The 20105-nt window shown below is 37.3% G+C and overlaps 1 protein-coding gene and 1 pseudogene across 1 annotated transcript; both read left to right on the top strand.

The window, feature by feature from the left end:
• The window catches only part of LOC124896723, a 38101-nt pseudogene extending 18687 nt beyond the window's left edge, over positions 1-19414 (top strand).
• LOC124896668 (uncharacterized mitochondrial protein AtMg00810-like) lies at positions 4860-5888 on the top strand (the record flags this gene model as incomplete). The annotated part of the gene is made up of 1 exon (XM_047408324.1): positions 4860-5888. A coding segment is annotated over one exon (1029 nt), but the record flags the coding sequence as incomplete, so codon positions are not given.
• Positions 19415-20105: the final 691 nt, after the last annotated feature.

Raw genomic sequence — 20105 nt, 5'->3', positions numbered from 1 at the left:
GACAAAAGGTAGCGTATAATCCCAAAGCTGCAACAAATAATGTGAATAGGGAAACACCGAGTGCGACTTCAACTAATGATCAATTAGCAATAATTTTTCCACCTAAGCAATACCAGTAGATTCAGTAGATCATCAATAATAGACAGGAAAGTGATGCTAAGGCCAACACAGCTAGTACTTCAGGATCAAACACGGGTATTTCTATGTCCCTATTGTCTAGGTTGATGGAAACACAATGGGTAGTAACACATAAGCATCTAATCATATGGTCTAAAGGTCAACTCTATTGAATGACTCGATTTTGTTAGCTAAAATTGGCTTAGTACATTTGCCAAATCATGAAAAATCTGATATACTCACACAAGCTCTGGGAACATATTGAAGGATCATCAAATCAGTAATGTTCTTTATGTCCCTAACTTCAAGTTTAACTTGCTTTCAGTATCTAAGCTAACTAAGGAATTGAGATATATGGTGGGATTTTACCCTAAAATGTATATCTTCTAGGATCTATGCAATGGCAGGGCATTGGGGATGAGTAGAGAATCAGATGGACTATACTTGTTTGGAGATGTAGCTTAGAAGAACATGACCCCAACTTTTACTTATAATAAAGCCACTTTGTCATCAGGACCAGCTGCTAAGAGCTTTATTCAACTAGATATTTGGCACAAAAGGCTTAGTCACATACTCTTATCAACCCTACAGAAAATTGAGAGATTCAAGTATAGTAGAATAAATAATTCTTATGATTTTTTTCCTTTATGTCTCTTAGCCAGACAAAGTAAACTTCTTTCTTCCAATTAATGTCAGTAAATCTAGTGCAGTATGATTTGTTGCATGCAGATGTTTAGGGACCAAATAGAGTTCCCACTATTGATGGTAAGAGAAAATTTCTTACTATAGTAGATGATTATTCTAGACTTACTTGGTCTTCTTAATGAATTCTAAGAAAGAAACTTATTGGATATTGCAAACTCTTTTCCCAATGATTCAGACTCAATATAATTTTATTGTTAAAATGCTTAGAATTGATAATGGCACAGAGTTTATCAAGCATTCAGTTAAGGATTTTTTGAATTCGCAAGGCACCATCCATCAGACTATATGTGTGTACACATCTCAACAAAATAGTACTGTGGAAAGAAGACATAAATACATCCTAGAGGTAGTTAGTTCATTGAGGTTTCAAGTTGCTATAGCTCTTCATTTATAGGGTGAATGTGTCCTTATTGCAGTTTACATCATAAATAGATTACATTCCATTGTGTTAGGGAGTAAATCTTCTTTTGAGATGTTTTCCAAGATTGCTCCTTCTCTTGATCATTTAAGAGTATTTGTTCACGCCCCAAAAACAAAGGGTCATGATGGTGTTAGCCCATATGTTATTGGGCCTTTAGTTTATGGACCTTTAGGTTATTGGCTATGTATATATAGCCTACTCTTGTTTTAGTTAGTTTTATGCTTTTCAGATTATATTGTAAACCTTAGCCTTTCTTCCCTTCAATAAAGTTCTATTAACATGGTATCAAAGCTAGTTCGATCCATGTCCTTTGATTTGTTGGTTGAAGATTTTGTAGCAGGCACCTACTGCGCGGATCGAACTCCGCGGTGAGTTCGCTGGGGGGTACGGGGGGCAGCGCGCCCCCGTCCGGGGTTCGGGGCGAAGCCCCGAATTTTTTTGAGGTGCTGCTGTATTCGTTTGCTATTTTCGTTGGGTTTTTTGGTTGGATTGATTCGTTGCTGTCTTCGTTTGCTGTCTGGTATTGTTCGTCTTTCGTTCTTTTGCTTGCTGCCATTGTTGTTCGTTCGGAATTGTTCAACCTAGGGTTTTGCATCTTTTTGTTTTTTTGAATTGTTTGTGTGTTGCTGTGTTTACAATGACTGGAAAGGATGATTCTCTCCAGTCCATTAGTACTCAATTAGATGGTAAGAACTATGCATATTGGAGTTATGTCATGAAGAATTTTCTTCGTGGGAAGAATATGTGGGGTTATATCACTGGAGTAAAACCAAGACCTATCGATGATAAAACTGAAAATTTTGATTTGTTGGTGGACTTATGGGAAACTAATAACTCCAAGATTATCACTTGGATCAACAATTCTGTAACTCAGTCAATTGGTATGCAATTGGCTAAGTATGACTCAGCAAAGGAGGTCTGGGATCATTTGGAAAGACTGTACACTCAGTCTAATTTTGCTAAGCAGTACCAGTTGGAGTATGATATCCGTGCTCTTCAACAGCATGATCTCAGTATTCAAGATTTTTATGCTGCCATGTCGGATTTGTGGGATCAATTGGCACTTACTGAATCTGCAGAGTTAAAAGGTTTTGGGCCGTACATTGCTAGACGGGAAGAGCAACGCTTGGTTCAGTTTTTGATGGCACTACGTTCTGACTTTGAGGGCCTACGTGGAACAATCCTTCATCGATCTCCCCTCCCTACCGTTGATTCTGTGGTTCATGAACTGATTACAGAGGAGACTCGTATCAAGTCTCAAGTGGATAAAGGGTCTAAAGTAACTACTACTCTTGTCGTGTTTGCTGCTTCAACTGATCAGTCTAGGCCACCACGTACTCAGACTCGACAATCTCCTAAAGTTGCATTTGATGAGTGTGCATTCTGCAAACAGAAAAATCATTGGAAGGCTCAGTGTCCGTTGTTACTTAACAAGGTCAAACAGCCTCAATCTGGGCAGCAACAGAAATATGGGCAGCAAAAGTATCCGTCACGCCCATCTGGTGCTCCTCCGTGGTCATCTCGTCCTCCACAGTTCGCTGCTGCTGCACCATCTGTAGATGTTGAGTCTGTTAGCACTATGCCACCTTCTGCGTTGGATCCCCAGGTTTTCGAACAGTTCAGACAGTTCTTCGTTTCTAATCCTACGGCCATGTCAGCATCTATGTCTCATTCGGGTTCAGTTTCTTCTAGTACCTCAGGTATTCCTTCCTCCTTGTGGATATTGGATTCTGGTGCGTCTCATCACATGTCCCCTCATTTGTCATCGTTTGGTTCTTTGTCACCCATTTCACCAATCTCTGTTATGTCCGCGAGTGCTGTACCTATGTCAGTCGAGGGTGTTAGTTCTGTTACTACCCCTCACATTGTCCTCTCTGATGTTTATTACATTCCCAAACTTGCTTTAAATCTTGTTTCGGTCAGTCAGTTGTGTAAGGCTGGTAATTGGGTGTTTTTTTCTGAATCTATTTGTGTTATACAGGACCAACACACTCAGAGGGTGATTGGGACCGGCCGTAGGTTGGGGGAACTCTATGTCTTGGAGAATCTCAAAGTGTCTGTAGTTGCTGCCTCTAGCATAGATTTATCTTCTTTTCGTTTGAGTCCTTTGTCTTCTCAGTTTTATCTTTGGCATTCCAGATTAGGACATGTGTCAGTTTCACGTTTACGTTTTTTGGTCTCTAGTGGTGCTTTGGGTCATGTGAACACTAGTGATATTTCAGATTGTAGTGGTTGTAAACTGGCAAAATTTTCTGCCTTACCGTTTAATAAAAGTGTGTCTTATTCTGTTGCTCCTTTTGATATTATTCATTCTGATGTATGGGGACCAGCGCCAGTATCCACTAAGGGTGGATCGACCTATTATGTTTCGTTTATAGATGACTATACTCGTTATACCTGGGTGTATCTTATGAAACGCAGATCTGATTTCTTTGGCATTTACAACAACTTTAGAGCCCTTGTTAAAACACAACATTCGGCTGTGATAAAGTGTTTCAGGTGTGACTTAGGGGGTGAATATACCTCTAATGACTTCACTCAGTTACTTGCCTCTGATGGTACCATACACCAGTCATCTTGTACCGACACTCCTGAGCAGAACGGTCTGGCAGAAAGAAAACATCGTCATATTGTTGAGACAGCACGCTCTTTACTTTTGTCTGCAGAGGTTCCTAGTATTTTTTGGGGAGAAGCAGTTCTAACTGCTGTATATGTGATTAATCGTATTCCTACTGCATTGACTTCAGGGATGTCTCCGTTTGAGAAACTATATGGTCACCCGCCGAATTATTCTGCATTACGAGTTTTTGGATGTACTTGCTTTGTTCTTCGTCCTCATGTTGAACGAAATAAGTTAGGGTCAAAATCAGCTATATGTGTGTTTTTGGGGTATGGTATTGGACAAAAAGGATATCGTTGCTATGATCCTGTAAGTCAGAAATTATATGTTTCACGACATGTCACTTTTTTGGAACATATTCCTTTTTATTCCATTCCAGCTAAAACCCATGATGTGACAAAGTCAGATATTCGGCTTATTGATCCCTTTGGGATTGACATAGAGGTTCCAGTTCCGGATTCATCCATGCCATCTGGTGTGCCACCTGATAGTGCTTCAGCCTCGCCTATGCCTGAGTTTGCTCCTTCGACTGTTGAGACTGGAGACCCACCACCTCTGAGGAGGTCTACTCGACCTTGTAAGTCCACCAAACTGCCAGATTTTCACTATTCTACATATTCAGCCTCATTTGCTTCCTTTATTGCAAACATACATCATTTGTCTGAACCTGAGTCGTATAGAGAGGCTGTGTCTGATCCTCTTTGGCAGAATGCTATGGCTGAGGAACTTGCTGCTCTTCATCATACACATACATGGGATTTGGTTACTCTCCCACTTGGTAAGCATGCGATTGGTTGTCGATGGGTGTATAAGATAAAAACAAAATCTGATGGGTCTGTTGAGCGATACAAGGCAAGACTTGTGGCAAAAGGGTATTCACAACAATATGGTATGGATTATGAGGAGACTTTTTCCCCCGTAGCAAAGATGACGACTGTTCGCACTATGATTGCTGTTGCATCCGTTCGACAGTGGAAGATATTTCAGATGGATGTCAAGAATGCTTTTTTGAATGGTGATCTCCACGCGGAAGTTTATATGACTCCTCCCCCAGGTATTGACCACCAGCCAGGTGAAGTTTGTCGGCTTCGAAAAGCTTTATATGGTCTCAAACAAGCCCCTCGTGCTTGGTTTGAGAAATTCTCCACTGTTATTACTTCCCTTGGATTTGTCCCGAGTAACCATGATTCAGCATTGTTTGTTAGATGTACAAGTGCAGGGCAAATTCTATTGTCCTTATATGTAGATGATATGATTATTACTGGTGATGATCATAGTGGTATTGAGTTATTGAAGCATGATTTGGCTCATCGATTTGCAATGAAGGACTTGGGCTTGCTGCGTTATTTTCTGGGTATTGAGGTGGCTCAGTCTAAGAAAGGGTATCTTCTTTCTCAGACTAAGTATATATCTGACTTGTTTACACGGGCGCGTCTTTCTGACAACAGGACTGTAGATACTCCCCTTGAAATCAATGCACGTTACTCTCCTAGTGATGGTGTTCCATTATCAGATCCGAGTCTTTATCGGACTATTGTGGGTAGTTTGGTTTACCTTACGGTTACTCGTCCAGATATAGCACATGCAGTTCATGTTGTTAGCCAGTTTGTTACTGCTCCTACTTCTGTGCACTGGGGAGCTGTACTTCGTATTCTAAGGTATCTTCGTGGCACTCAGTTTCAGAATCTCTTGTTTCCCTCGACGTCATCTCTCGAGTTGCGAGCCTATAGTGATGCTGATTGGGATGGAGATCGCAATGATCGTAAATCCACCACTGGTTTTTGTGTGTTTCTTGGAGACTCTTTAATCTCGTGGAAGAGCAAGAAACAAGATGTTGTCTCTAGATCTTCCACGGAGGCTGAGTATCGTGCTATGGCTGTGACTACATGTGAGATTATTTGGTTACGTTGGCTTCTTGCAGATATGGGGGTTCACATTTCTATGCCTACTCCCCTGCATTGTGATAACAAAAGTGCGGTACAAATTGCAAAGAATTCTGTCTTCCATGAGCGTACGAAGCACATTGAGATTGATTGTCACTTCACCCGTCATCATTTACAGCTCGGGACCATATCGCTTCCTTTTGTTCCATCGTCTTTGCAGATTGCTGACCTTTTTACGAAGGCTCAGTCGGCATCTCGATTTCATTTTTTGTGTGACAAACTCTCAATGCTTATTGCTGTTGCATTGTGAGTTTGAGGGGGGATGTTAGCCCATATGTTATTGGGCCTTTAGTTTATGGACCTTTAGGTTATTGGCTATGTATATATAGCCTACTCTTGTTTTAGTTAGTTTTATGCTTTTCAGATTATATTGTAAACCTTAGCCTTTCTTCCCTTCAATAAAGTTCTATTAACAGATGGCACTTTCTCACGAGCCTTGACAAGTAAGCCTAACACCCAAATTGACATGAAATGAGAAATCAGTACCAAACCAAAGGAAAGGCTCCTAGAAAAGAGTTGAAACACACATATATATAAAAGCTGAAATACATAGTCAAGATATCATACAATACCCCAAAACCTGGTGTCACAGTGTAAGAACTAACTAATACAACTTGAAGTCAAAATACATAGGATGTCCAAAAAGGAGCAACTCTGTTTCAGAATACAAATAAAGACATTGTCTAGATGAGAAAAGGTAATAGCCAACTCCATATGTGTAGATCAACTACTACCTCAAATCAGTTCCAAGTATTGCCTGAAATTAACTGTCGTGAGGCGCACTCATACCTGGATCTGCATAGAAAGGGTGCAGTAGGGGTTAGTACGGTCCATTTATACTCAGTAGGTATCATAGCCGATTGACCAAAGTAAAAAATAAAGCATACAAAATACACACTACGGGCATGTTACTTGCAATCAGAAAATATCCCAAATGGTAGCCTAAATTGGCTCCACTAATAGTTCTACAATGTTCACATATGCTACACACAAATATGACAAGGAAGCATAAGTATACGGATATCACACATATAGACAATAAGTAAGTGATATATATAGACAAATCTCAAATCAAGGAAGATAATACAACACAAAAAGAACACAAGGTATGTAAAATGTGATGATGATAATGATGATGATAGTGTATGAGGTGGTCGCATAACCTCTATATACACCTACTGGGATGTACTCTCAAGGTAGGACCCATGGGGGGTTCATCAACCCATATACAATCCATATCCAATACCATATCCATATATTTTCTCTGGCACATCTATCGGTAGAGGATTTTAAAGATGTCACATTTTCTGTTAGAAAAAACTAGTGTTTTTAGTATTTCCATAGTGGTACCAATGTTTAATGAATATATATAATATGAGGATGTAATGTTCACAATCAACTAAAATAAGAATTTCCATATCCAACAAATATATATACCAACCAAGTGATCCAAAAATCTACTAATATACAACCATCCATGAAATCCAACATAATCCATATGTCAATAGAGTAAAATACACCAAAATATACCATTGATACCACATTAGGCTTTTTAATCAAACAAGAAACAACTAATTTCACATGCACAAGGCCAACAATATCATATAAAAACCCACATGGTCACACATAGAGAAAAATGTCACAAAATCACTAATTAGCAGCAATATAGGGTCCCACACGAGCACGACACAATAATATAGCCTTTTTCATGATTGATTCTCATACTCTTAACATGATCTTTTACCAATATTAACTACCCAGCCCAGTCTGAATAAAATTAAGCCATAACCTACCTCGAATGCCAAAAATTGGACTAGATAGCCTTTTACACAGAGCCTTTCCCTTATGAATAGACCTGAAATCAACTAAAATATACAAATATAGAATCAATGCATCAAAAGAAAATCAATGATATCCATATTGCCTATTTCCAAAATGGGAATCAAAACGGACCACCAAAATGGATTTTTTGAAAAAGAGGGGTAAAACAGGAATTTTTTATCCAAAAATATATTTCCAAAGATTAAAGGACCTCATAGAAGAAAACCCAAGTGAAAGTGGGTTGAAAGTGAGGTTTAGATTTAAAAAAATACTATTTTTAGGTCTTTCGGGCAAAATCGCCAAATTTCACCTTCAAATCTAAAGTTTTAACAAAGTTTAAATGATACGAATCGAAAAAAAATAGTTGAAATAGGAATTTGGATCTTACCCAAGCTTAGAAATGGAAAAAATGCTCAAAAACTCAATCCCAAGCTCCAAGTTTCGAAAATAGTGAAAAAATCTCAAAAAAGGGGATAAATCCCACCTAGGCATCGCCTAAGTGACTGGCGGGTCGCTTAGGCGGCTATCGCTTAAGAGACCATGCGTCGCTTAAGTGAAACCTGCCTTATCGCATATGCGACTATGCTGTCGCTTAAGTGACAGGCGTCTGGGATGCCATTATCGCTTAAGAGACTCGCTTAAGCAAGCTCGGTGTCGCTTAGGTGACATTTTGGCTATCAAGCCAAGTTGCCTAAGTGGCCAAAGCGTGATTCATTCAAAATCTTGAATACGCAAATGAACTATGTTACCCTACTAAATTCAACGCTCCAAACTTAATGGCGATATAAGATTTTGGAACAAATGTTGTTTTCACAAAGGTTACCCCTAAAACCCAATTTGCAATTTTTTGAACGGAGGGTCGAAATGAGATATAAAAGTTGTAAAACCACACCAACTATGTTACCAACCTAAAATCAACATTTTGAATCTGCTGGCATAGTCCGTTTTTCCATCCAACACACAGATCAAAAGATGTCCACTGAAGTCAACTAATAAACCTTTAAGACCATCAAAAACTAAAATCTCGCATAAACTACACAAAATACATTGGAAATCGTATCAGTCATCCCCACACTACAAAATTACCACAACAAGATCACATGGAGGGGTAAAATGGTTAAATCACAAAAAAATAAATATTTCACATAAATCACCAACAATCAAGTTGCTACACCATCCACCACTAAAAATCTAGTTCATCCTTGAATTAAAGGAAAGAGAAATACCTAAGACCACATAAAGCTGGGGATAACTACTGCGCATATCTGACTCGACCTCCTAATAGCCTTATCTACAAGTCGATAACTCCACTGAATCTTAACCACTGGAATATCTCTAGAACACAACCGTCTAACATCCCTAGTTAAAATAGAGATGGGGTCCTCGACAAAAGACGGCCTCTTATCTAGCTGAACTGAATCTCGATAAATGACATGAGACTCATCCAAAATGTAATGCCAAAGTATGGAAACATGAAAAACTGGATGAACAACTGATAAATTTAAGGGCAAATCCAACTCATAAGCCACATCGCCAATAGTTTGAAGAATCTCAATTGGCCCAATATACTTGGGGTTAAGCTTATCCCTCTTTCCAAACCTCATCACACCCTTCATGGGGGACATATAAAGTAAAAATCAGTTACTAATACTAAATCTCAAGGAACAAAGTCTATGATCTGCATAGCACTTCTTCCTACTCTAAGCCACTAGAAGTCTATCCTAATAATCTGCACTCTATCCAATAACTCACGAAGCAAGTCCGTATCTCGAGGTCTAATCTCAAAATATCAAACCAACCAAATGGAGCGTGACAATGCCTCAAATGAATCCATCTCAATACTGCAATAGTAGCTATTATTATATGCAAACTTTGATAAATCTAGGTGGTGTTCCCACTACCACCAAAGTCTATGATGCAAGCGCGAAGTATATTCTCCAAAACATGAATAGTCTACTCTGACTGACCATCAGTCTCGGGCTGAAAAATCATGCTAAGATCAACCTGAGTACCCAAATCTTCTTGAAAGGTCTTCTAGAAGTGGGACCTGAATACTGAACCTTGATCTGAGATGATCGACACTGGTACACTATAAAGATAGACTATCTCACAAATATAGATACAGGCCAACATCTCAGCATTGAAAAAAATCTAAACTAGAATAAAATGAGCAGATATGGTCAACTGATCTACGATGACCCAAATGCTATCAGAACCATAAGAAGTATGAGGTAACCCAATCACAAAGTCCATAGTGGTCCATTCCTATTTCCACTTGAGAATGGGTAACCTCTAAAGCAAACCACTAGGTATCAAATACTCGGACTTCACCTGTTGGCAATATAGACAATGAGCTATAAAATCTGCTACATCCTTCCTTATACCACCCTACCAGTAATGTTGTCTAAAATCATGATACATCTTAGTCACTGCCAGATGAATGAAATACCTAGAATAGTAAGCCTCTCCTAAAATCAATCTAATCCGATCACCCACTCTCGGTATAAAAACTGGGCCACCAACCATCAAGACACCATCTAGATCAAGTGAGGCTTCCTTAGCCTCACCACTCAATACCTTATCCTGAATCACTCTTAACCAAACATCCTTAAATTGATGAGCATGAATATTCTCCAACAGGGAAGACCTTGCCTCCACAAATGCCAAAACACATCCAGGTGTCAAAATATCGAGCCTAATCATTTAGTTAGCCAAAGACAGCACCTCTAAGGCCAAAGGCCTCTCCTGGGTCAAAAGATGCGCCTAACTACCCATACTAGTCAACTTTCATCTCAAGGCATCTGCAACTACATTAGCCTTGCCTAAATGATAAAGAATAGTCAAGTTATAATCCTTAAGAAACTCAAGACAACGGCACTACCTCATATTAATATCTTACTGGGTGAAGAAATACTAAAGGCTATGATGATCCGAGAAAATATCATAATGGACTCCATATAAGTACTGCCTTCATAACTTTAAGGCAAAAATAATTGCACACAACTCCAAAAAATGGGTAGGGTAATTTCTCTCATAGGGCTTCAATTGAAGAGAAGTATAAGTAATTACCCTTCCCTCCTACATCAACATAGCACCTAACCTAACACCAAAAGTATCACAAAAATGGTAAAACTCGCGCCCTTCTTGAGAAGGATCAAGATAGGAACTGAAGTCAAATCCTTAAGATTTTGAAAGCTCGCCTCACAAATATCGAACCACTCGAAGGAAATATTATTCTTAGTCAACTTGGTCAATGGATCTGCGGTAGATGAAAAACCCTCAGCAAAACATTGATAGTAACCTACTAAACCAATAAAACTCTGAATCTCCGTAGGAGAAGTAGGACTAGTCCAATCACAAACCATTTCAATCTTGGTTGGATCAACCATAATACCATCCTTGGTGACCACGTGTCTTAAGAAAGAGATAGCCTCCAAGTAGAACCTCAATCCACCACCACTACCTCTGTCTCTCGCACCCTCAGTAGAACCTCTACCTCTCACAGCCAATATGAAAATAGCTCTGAAGACATGGTGGGCATAGTCCTTAGCCAAATAGCCAATCTCATCACACATATAACAAACTCTGTGGCCCGGCTCAATGGAAGAAGGTATAGTTGAACAAGGATGACCACCTGAAGTTTTCAAAAAAGAAGAATCACTACCTGAACTCTATAAGGCTACCTATATTGGTCTACCATGGTACCCGCAAAAACCTCTAAAGTCTCTAACTCGAGAGATGTCACCTCTAAACTCACCCTAAAGGTGCATCTTTTTGGTGCCTCCCTGAGATGCTTAAAGCTTAGACTCAATCATCTTAGCATGATCCATAATACTCTAAAATGATACTCTATACACTACCATCTGAGTTATAGCAAGATAAAAAGAAACATCTAACCCCTTTACGAACTTTTAAATCTTTTCAAACTCGGTGGAAATACTAGCATAAGAATATCTAGACAAGGCATAAAATTATGTCTTATACTCTGCAACATTAATGGAGCCCTACTCCAAGTGGTCAAACTCATCTCTCATAACTGAAAGGCATAAATTTGTCCAAAAAGGCCTGTATAAACTGATTCTATGTTATCTCTAGCAAACCAAGAGGTCGGCAACTAATATATGACCACCACTAATCTCTGGCTGCATCTCTCAACTGGTAAGTAGTATAACCTACCCTATGTGAATCAGACGAACCAAGGTTATACAACTTATCACGATAATACATCAAAAACTCATTGGCATTCTTACCTACAACACCACTGAACCTAGAAGGACCCAAATGAATTAATCTCTCAAACCTCTTCTGATCCTTCAAAAACATAGCGGCAGTCGCAATAATAGAAGGCATAGTAAATTTGGCCGTCTAAGAACCCATTTGAGAAAGCATCACAGAAGAAGGATAAACTCCTGACCTCAAAATACCATACTCAGATACTAGCACTGAAAGAAAAACTGCACTTAAGAGTACCATACATAGATGTCGGTATAATAGAAGGATCCATACTTAGAATTAGAGGAACACCATAAGCAGACTTTGGCATAGATGGAGTATAATACTCGGAGCTAGAGGAACACTAAGTGCATTCAAGGGAGTATCCTCCGATTGGGCCAGAAAGTAAACCAGTAACCCCTCCAAGACTGAGGTAGACGAACTTAGTAAAACTTGAGTAGGACCCATATCTCCAATATTCTTGTCTTGAGGCTCAGGGGAAAGCCCTCTAGTGCTATCTCTAGATGGGGCATATCTTCATGCCCATTCTCCATGTCAAGCCCAGCCATGACTCGCAACTCGCCCTCTAGACTAGACTCTCTTCTCAAATAATGGATTTGCATCTCTAGCCTCATTGGATATAGTCCTCTCCATCTGCGCAGAAAAGAGTAAAATATAACTTAGAACACTAGGTATAAAGGATCTGCATGATAAAAAGACATAAGGAAAGTTTCCTGAAGACATGTTATAGCCTCTATAAAGTAGATATAGATGTCTACGTACTGATCCGCGAGACTCTGTTAGACACCCCATTCTTACACTGTTGAGACCAATGAACCTGGATGCTCTGATACCAATTTGTCATGACCCAAAAACCAATGGGTCGTGATGGCACTTATTGTTGCAAGACTTGACAAGTAAGTCTATTATCTAAACTGATATGAAATAAGAAATCAATACCAAACCTAAGGAAAGACTTCTAGAATGGAGTAGAACACACATATAGTAAAAGCTGAAATACATAGTCAAGATAACATACAATACCCCAAAACCTGGTGTCACGGTGTAAGAACTAACTAATACAACTATAAGTCAAAATACATAGGATATAAAAAAAGAAACTCCATCTACAAATACAAATAAAGACATAGTCTAGATGAGAAAATGTAGTATCCAACTCCGAATGCATAGATCAACCGCTACCTTGAATGGGCTTCCAATATTGCTTGAATCAACTTTCGTGAGGTATACTCATACCTGTATCTATACCGAAAGGGTGTAGTAGGGGTGGCTATGGTCCACTTGTACTCAGTAGGTATTAAAGGCTGACTAAGCAAACTAGAAAATAAAGCATACAAAATATACATTATGGGCATGTCACCTGTAATCAGAAGATATCTCGAATGGTATCCCACATTGTCTTCACTAACAGTTCTATAATATTCACATATGCTACATATAAAATGATAAGAAAGCACAAGTATCTGGATATCACATATACAGGCAATAAGTAAGTAGTGCACCTAGACAAATCTCAAATCAAGGAAGATAATACAACACAAAAAGAGCCTAAGGTATGTAAAATGGGATGATAATGATAATGCACGAGGTCGTCGCACAAATTTACACCTATCGAGTTGTTCTCCTGAGGTAAGACCCATGGGGGGGGGGTCATCAATTCATATACAATCCATATCTAATATCATATCCATATCTCCTCTTTGGTACATCCATCGATAGAGGGTTTTAAAAATGTCACATTTTCTATTAGAAAAAACCAATGTTTTCAGTATTTCCACGGTGGTACTAATATTTTATGAATGTATATGATATGAGGATGTAATATTCACAACCAACCAGAATGATAATTTTCATATCTGACCAATATATATTCCAACCAAGTGAGCCAAATATCCACTAATATACAACCATCCATGAAATCCAACATAATCTATATGCCAATAGAGTAAAATACACCAAAATATACCATTGATACCATATTAGGCTTTTTCATCAAACAAGATACAATTAATTTCACACACACAAGGCCAACAATATCATATAAGACCCCACACAGTCACACATAGCAAATAATATACCAAAATCACCAATGAGCAATAGTATATAGGCCTCCACATAAGCATGACACTATAATATAGCCCTTTTCATGATTGGTTCCCATACTCTTAACATAATTTTGCACCAATATTAACTACCCAGCCCAGTCTGAAGAAAGTTTAACCATAACCTACCTCAAATGCTAAAAATCAAACTAGAAAGCCTACTACACAGAGTCTTTCCCTCACAAATGGATCCAAAATAAACTAAAACATCCAAATATAAAATCTATATGTCAAAATAAAACCAACAATACCTATATTGCCTATTTTCAAAATGGGGTCAAAATGAACCCCCAAAATGGGTTTTCGAAAAAGAGGCGTAAAACTAAAAATTTTTATCCAAAAACATATTTCCTAGGATTAAAGGAGCTCAAAGAAGAAAACCCAAGTAAAAATATGTTGAAATTGGGGCCTAAATAGAAAAAAAAACTATTTTAGGCCTTTCAAACCAAAATCCCTAATTTTCACCTTTAAATCTAAGTTTTAACGATGTTTAAATGATAAGAATCAAAGAAAAGTAGTTAAAATAGGAGTTTGGAGCTTACCCAAGCTTAGAAATAGAAAAAATGCTCAAAAACTTGATTCCCAAGCTTCAAGTCTCAAAAATGGTGAAAAAAATCTTTAAAAAGGGGATAAATCTTACCCAAACATTGCCAAAGTGACTATTTGGTTGCTTAGGCAACTATCGCTTAAGCGACCATGTGTCGCTTAAGCAAAGCCTTCCTCATCTCATACACAGCTTGGCTATTGCTTAAGCAATAGGAATTTAGGATGCCATTGTCTCTTAAGAGACCAGGTCATCACTTAAACGAGTCTGATGTCACTTAGGCGACATTTTAGTTGTCAGAACAAGTAGCTTAAGTGACAAGCATCTCTTAAGCGAGTGCACTAGCTAAGTGGTGCACCAGTTGGAGACTTGGAGAATTTCAAGTCTCCGCGGACCCCTCGGGATTCATTCAGAATCTTGAGTACGTAAATAAACTATGTTACCCCACTAAATTCGATGCTCCAGACTCAATAGAGATATTAGATTTTTAAAAAACATCATTTTCACAAAGTTGACCCCCAAAACTCAATTTGCAATTTTCTAAATGGAGGGTCAAACAAGATATAAAAGTCATAAAACTACACCAGCCATGTTATCAATCTAAAATTAATATTTCAGATCTACTAGCGCAGTCTATTTTACCATCTGACAGACAAATCAAAAGATGTCGATCGAAGTCAACTAATAAGCCTCATAAACAGTATATTGGAGGGTCTAAATGACCTCGAGATGAACCAAGTGAGGATATACATAATGATGAGAATCTGAGATGGAGTACACATCAAAGAACATCAACTTCATTTGGATTGGATTTTGTAATATTTCTCTTAGAAAATGAGCCTCGAACATTTAAGGAAGCAATGGCATCTTCCTACTCATCCTTTTGAAAAGAGGTAGTGGATAGTGAGATTGATTCAATCTTAAGCAACCATACATGAGAGTTGGTTGATCTTCCTCCACGATACAAAACTTTAGGATCTAAATGGATCTTAAAAAAAAAGTGAAAGCGGATGGTACTATTGACAAATATAAGGCAAGACTTGTAGTAAAAGGCTTCAAAAAAAATAAGGCCTTGATTACTTTGATACGTACTCACCGGTAACAAGGATAACGTCTATTTGAATGTTAACTGCCTTAGAGGTGGTATATGGTCTTGAAATCCATCAAATGGATGTGAAAACCGCATTCCTAAATGGAGAATTAGAGGAAGAAGTTTACATAAAACAGCCTGAGGCTTTTGTGGTTCTAGGAAAAGAAAATAAGGTGTGTAAACTTGTCAAGTCACTTTATAGACTAAAACAAGCACCTAAGCAATGGCATGCAAAGTTTGACCAAACCATGTTGGCAAACGGATTTAAAATTAATGAATGTGATAAATGTGTTTATATTAAAGACACTCCAAATCACCAAGTCATTGTGTGTTTATATATGGATGATATGTTGATCATTAGTAGAGACATTGCAGACATAAATGCAATGAAATGAATGCTTGAAAGCAAGTTCGATATGAAAGGCCTTGGAGTTGCGGATGTGATCTTAGGGATAAGAATCCATAGAACTCCACAAGGGTTGGCATTGTCACAGTCTCATTACATCGAAAAGGTACTTGAAAAATTCAAGTATATGGAATTTTATAATTCCAAGACTCCATTGGATGTGAGCTTTGCACTTCGAAAGAATGAAGGTGAAAGTGACTTAAAAATGGAGTACGTAAGAGTATTGGGATGTTTAATATATATAATGAACTATACGTGACTAGACATAACATGCACTATAAGTAAGTTGAGTCGGTACACGAGTAATCCTAATAAAACTTATTGGATGACAATGAAAAGAGTTTTGGGGTATCTTAAATACACCCAAGACTACACTCTACATTATAATAAATATCCCATGGTACTTGAGGGATATAATGATGCAAATTGGATCACCATACAAACAAAGTAAAATCCATGAGTGGCTATGTATTTACTAGCGGTGGAGGAGCTGTCTCTTGAAAATCATCCAAATAGACTTGTATTGCTTGCTCTACAATGGAATCTGAATTTATCATATTAGATAAAGCTGGTGAAGAAGCAGAATGACCCTGGAATTTCTTGGAAGATATTTCTTATTGGCCTAAACCAGTGGCACCATTATGTATACATTATGATAGCCAAGCGACGATAGATAGGGCAGAGAGCAGGATGTACAATGGTAAATCTCGTCATATAAGACAGAGACATAATACCGTTAAAGAACTTCTCTCTATTGGAATTATCACTGTTGACTATGTGAAGTCAAAGGATAATGTGTCGGATCCACTTACAAAAGGCCTATCTAGAGAAGGAGTTGAGAGAACATCCAAGGGAATGAGTTTAAGGCCTCGGACAAGTCATCATGATGGTAATTCTACCTAGCAGATGGGAGATCCCAAGATCAAGGTTCAAGGAGATCAAACAAAGTTGTGTCTAACAGGTTCAACATTGTCAAAATACCAACCCATTTTTATGATGTAGAAAATGTTTAGTAAACAAGGATAAGACTTAAGGTGAAAAGTCTTTTAATGATTATCTAAATTTGGCAGATTTGACTAAATAGTTTAAATCTATAGAATTGAGCTTTTAGAAATCACCTATGCGAGGTAGAAGTGGAAGCCGCTTCATGGAGAATATTAGTAAAGGCCTATTCTCTAAGATCTTATGAAACCGGGATGTGTTCATGGCTGAAAAGAATAAAATTGTGAGAAACATAAATGGTAAAAGGATGGTTGTATGACATGTGTTATCTAGGTGTACATTAAAGTTCGACGGTTCAAAGATATCAAATATACCGATTGACCGAGTGCATCCGATGCATGTTCACTACGAAAAGTTCAAAGGAAAACCCACTTATCCAGATGCAATCAGTCTTTGCTTGATGATCACATATTTGTCCGTAAAGTTTTACAAATAATAGCCATTCCCCATTCATGTGGGGGATTGTTGGGTTCAATTGGTGTGAATGAAAAATGAAGGGACACAAGCTTTTATGAAAAGAAATATTATTTTGGAAAAGGAGTGACTGCTCAGATAGTTGTGTCTGTTCAGAAAAAGACACAATGTTTCGAATGAAAAGACATGACTCTTCCAAAGAATACACTTTTTTGGATGAACCATTGCCACCTTTTGGAAAGGATACGTGATGGCTATATAAACCTATATTTATCCATATGTTTAGGAATGGAATTTTTTTTTGAAATACAAACTCTGCTTGTCTTCAAAACATTCCTTGTGATCAATCAAATCGTTGAGTGAGTTCGACGAATCTAATTATTTGAGGTACCACTATAGTTGGATTAAAAGCCATTTTATCCTGGGAGGAAGATTCCAAAACCTCGGGTACAGTGAGAAATTATTCCTTAAGGACACTCCATGAAGTCGGGGGACTTGTCTTTACATTTTTGTTTCATCTTAATTTCTGGAAAAATAAAACATAGTTCTTAGAAAGATCACTTTGATCTTGTGTTGAGGGTGTTGTTGTACTTCATAGTGTTCTTGTTTTAAACTTGAACTAGTGTTGAAGTTATTGTGTCAAATTACAGATTCTTATACCCTAAAATGTTGAGAAATAACATTAGGTTCCCTTCTATCAATATTGCATCTGCACTTTGGTTAATGCTGAACATTTTCCATTTGTCTTTCCCAGCCTTTGCTTTGTTTTTTGTTGAATTTTTGTTGCGAAGATCAACCAAGTTTATTTGTCCTTTTGCTTCATTGCCTGTGAATTTTATCTGGGAAGATGAATCCTGCTATCTGCTTTGCTGTTTGGTTACCATTCTCTACTTGGTTCCTTTGCCATTATGTAATTATATATTGAGCTAGGAAAGAATGTTACAATCTAAGATAACGTGATGAATGGATTAAAAAATATTTTATATTAGTATCTAATTCTATTCTTTCTTGTTCTGAGTTGGGTATCTTCACTGAAAATCTATTTGACACTTACTGGCAGATGAGGATTGCATGTGTGCTCATTGATCTTTGCTCTGTGTCTTAGCTCTATGTATGCCTCAAGTAATAGCAAAGATTATTCAAAACTTTCTTCTTAGTCTAGATTTAGTGGAAATTTGTAACTAGGAAGATGAATGTTTCATTGATGAGTGTGACTGCCAGATAAGAGTAAAAAATTTGAAGGAGACAGTCAGCATTGTTCTAATAAAGATACTGGATGACAAGTCAAGTCAAAATGGTTTAAGGTGATCTTTGAGTGCAGTCCTACATATCATGATTTAGTTTTATCTTTTCCTGTGTTGTAACAATTGGATATTTCATATTTAGCAAAGATCATTTCAGACCGTTAGTACCATTATGTGACCATATTCTTACAGTTGAGAGCCCATTTTTGTTATATACACTTTTATAATTTTATTAATACTTACTTTGCCCAAAATGTGTATTAGGGTGGCCGCCATCCATTTGCTTGTGCATGTGCAGCCCTAAAATGTATTGTTTAGCTTAACGGGGGCTGTGGATGATATTTTGGTCAAATATATGATGATCTTTTGAATAAAATTATTTTAATTATTTTTCAGGGAATTGTTATGATGATAATATGATACTATGAGTTTAAATGAAGAATGAGGATTCATATATAGCCAACCTCAACTTGCTTGGGAGCTATTGTATTTATTCAAGGAATCATACAATTGCTCTTTAGTTTATATTGGAAGAATCATGTAAAGTTTTAGCTGTTCAATTTGACACCTTTAAGCTTTTAATTTGCGAATTTTATCATTTTAGGATACTAAGCACCAAGTTCTCTTTCTTGTTGAGATGCTAGAACCATACTTGATCCTGCAATAACCCCTGTACACAATGTCATAGCCTTTGAGAATGTTTCTTCAGTTGGCTTTGAAAAGTAAGAGAAAAATTGTGCTATTGCATTAAATGTGATTTTGACAGCTGCACACAAGCTTGCTTTCTCTTAGGTTTTGCTTTGATTTTGTTAACAAATTTTCGTTGAAAAGAAAATAAAAATAATATCATAATTATTTTTACTTTACTAAAAGGAAAAAATAATTTTTTTTCTCATACCATAACACAATAATATCTAAGCTGTAGTCGTTTAGAAAGTCTTATTTATGTGGAGATTTTTTTCTCATAGTTTTGTATGATAATTTTATATTAGTTTTTCATATGTAGGTCAATCGGCCAAACTATAAAATAATTATGCTTTTAGTATATTTTTTCTTTGTCATATGATTGATCGCCTATATGATTCACAAACTATTAACTATCACATGATGCCATATCAATTTCAAATCCAACAAGTGGTATCAGAACATATGATTCAGTGGTCCGACGATTCAAATTGAGGGCAAGTTAAGCTCAAAGTGGCAACCAACTTGGCGATAATGAAGTATTTTTTGTCAAAATATAAAAAATTCAAATACTATGGGTGTGTTTGGTATGAAGGAAAATGTTTTCCATGAAAAATATTTTACTAGAAAATGTTTCGTGAAAAACAAGTTGGTTTCTTACTTATTTTCTTATATTTTATTGGTGAGTGGAAATATTTTTTGAAAAATATTTTCTAGTGTTTGGTTGGTGAATGAAAAAATATTTTCATAAAATACATT

The sequence above is a fragment of the Capsicum annuum genome, chromosome 3 (assembly GCF_002878395.1).
Source record: "Capsicum annuum cultivar UCD-10X-F1 chromosome 3, UCD10Xv1.1, whole genome shotgun sequence".
Taxonomy (NCBI): domain Eukaryota; kingdom Viridiplantae; phylum Streptophyta; class Magnoliopsida; order Solanales; family Solanaceae; genus Capsicum; species Capsicum annuum.
Note: the sequence above shows the minus strand (reverse complement) of the source record. Positions and strands in the feature narration are given on the sequence as shown.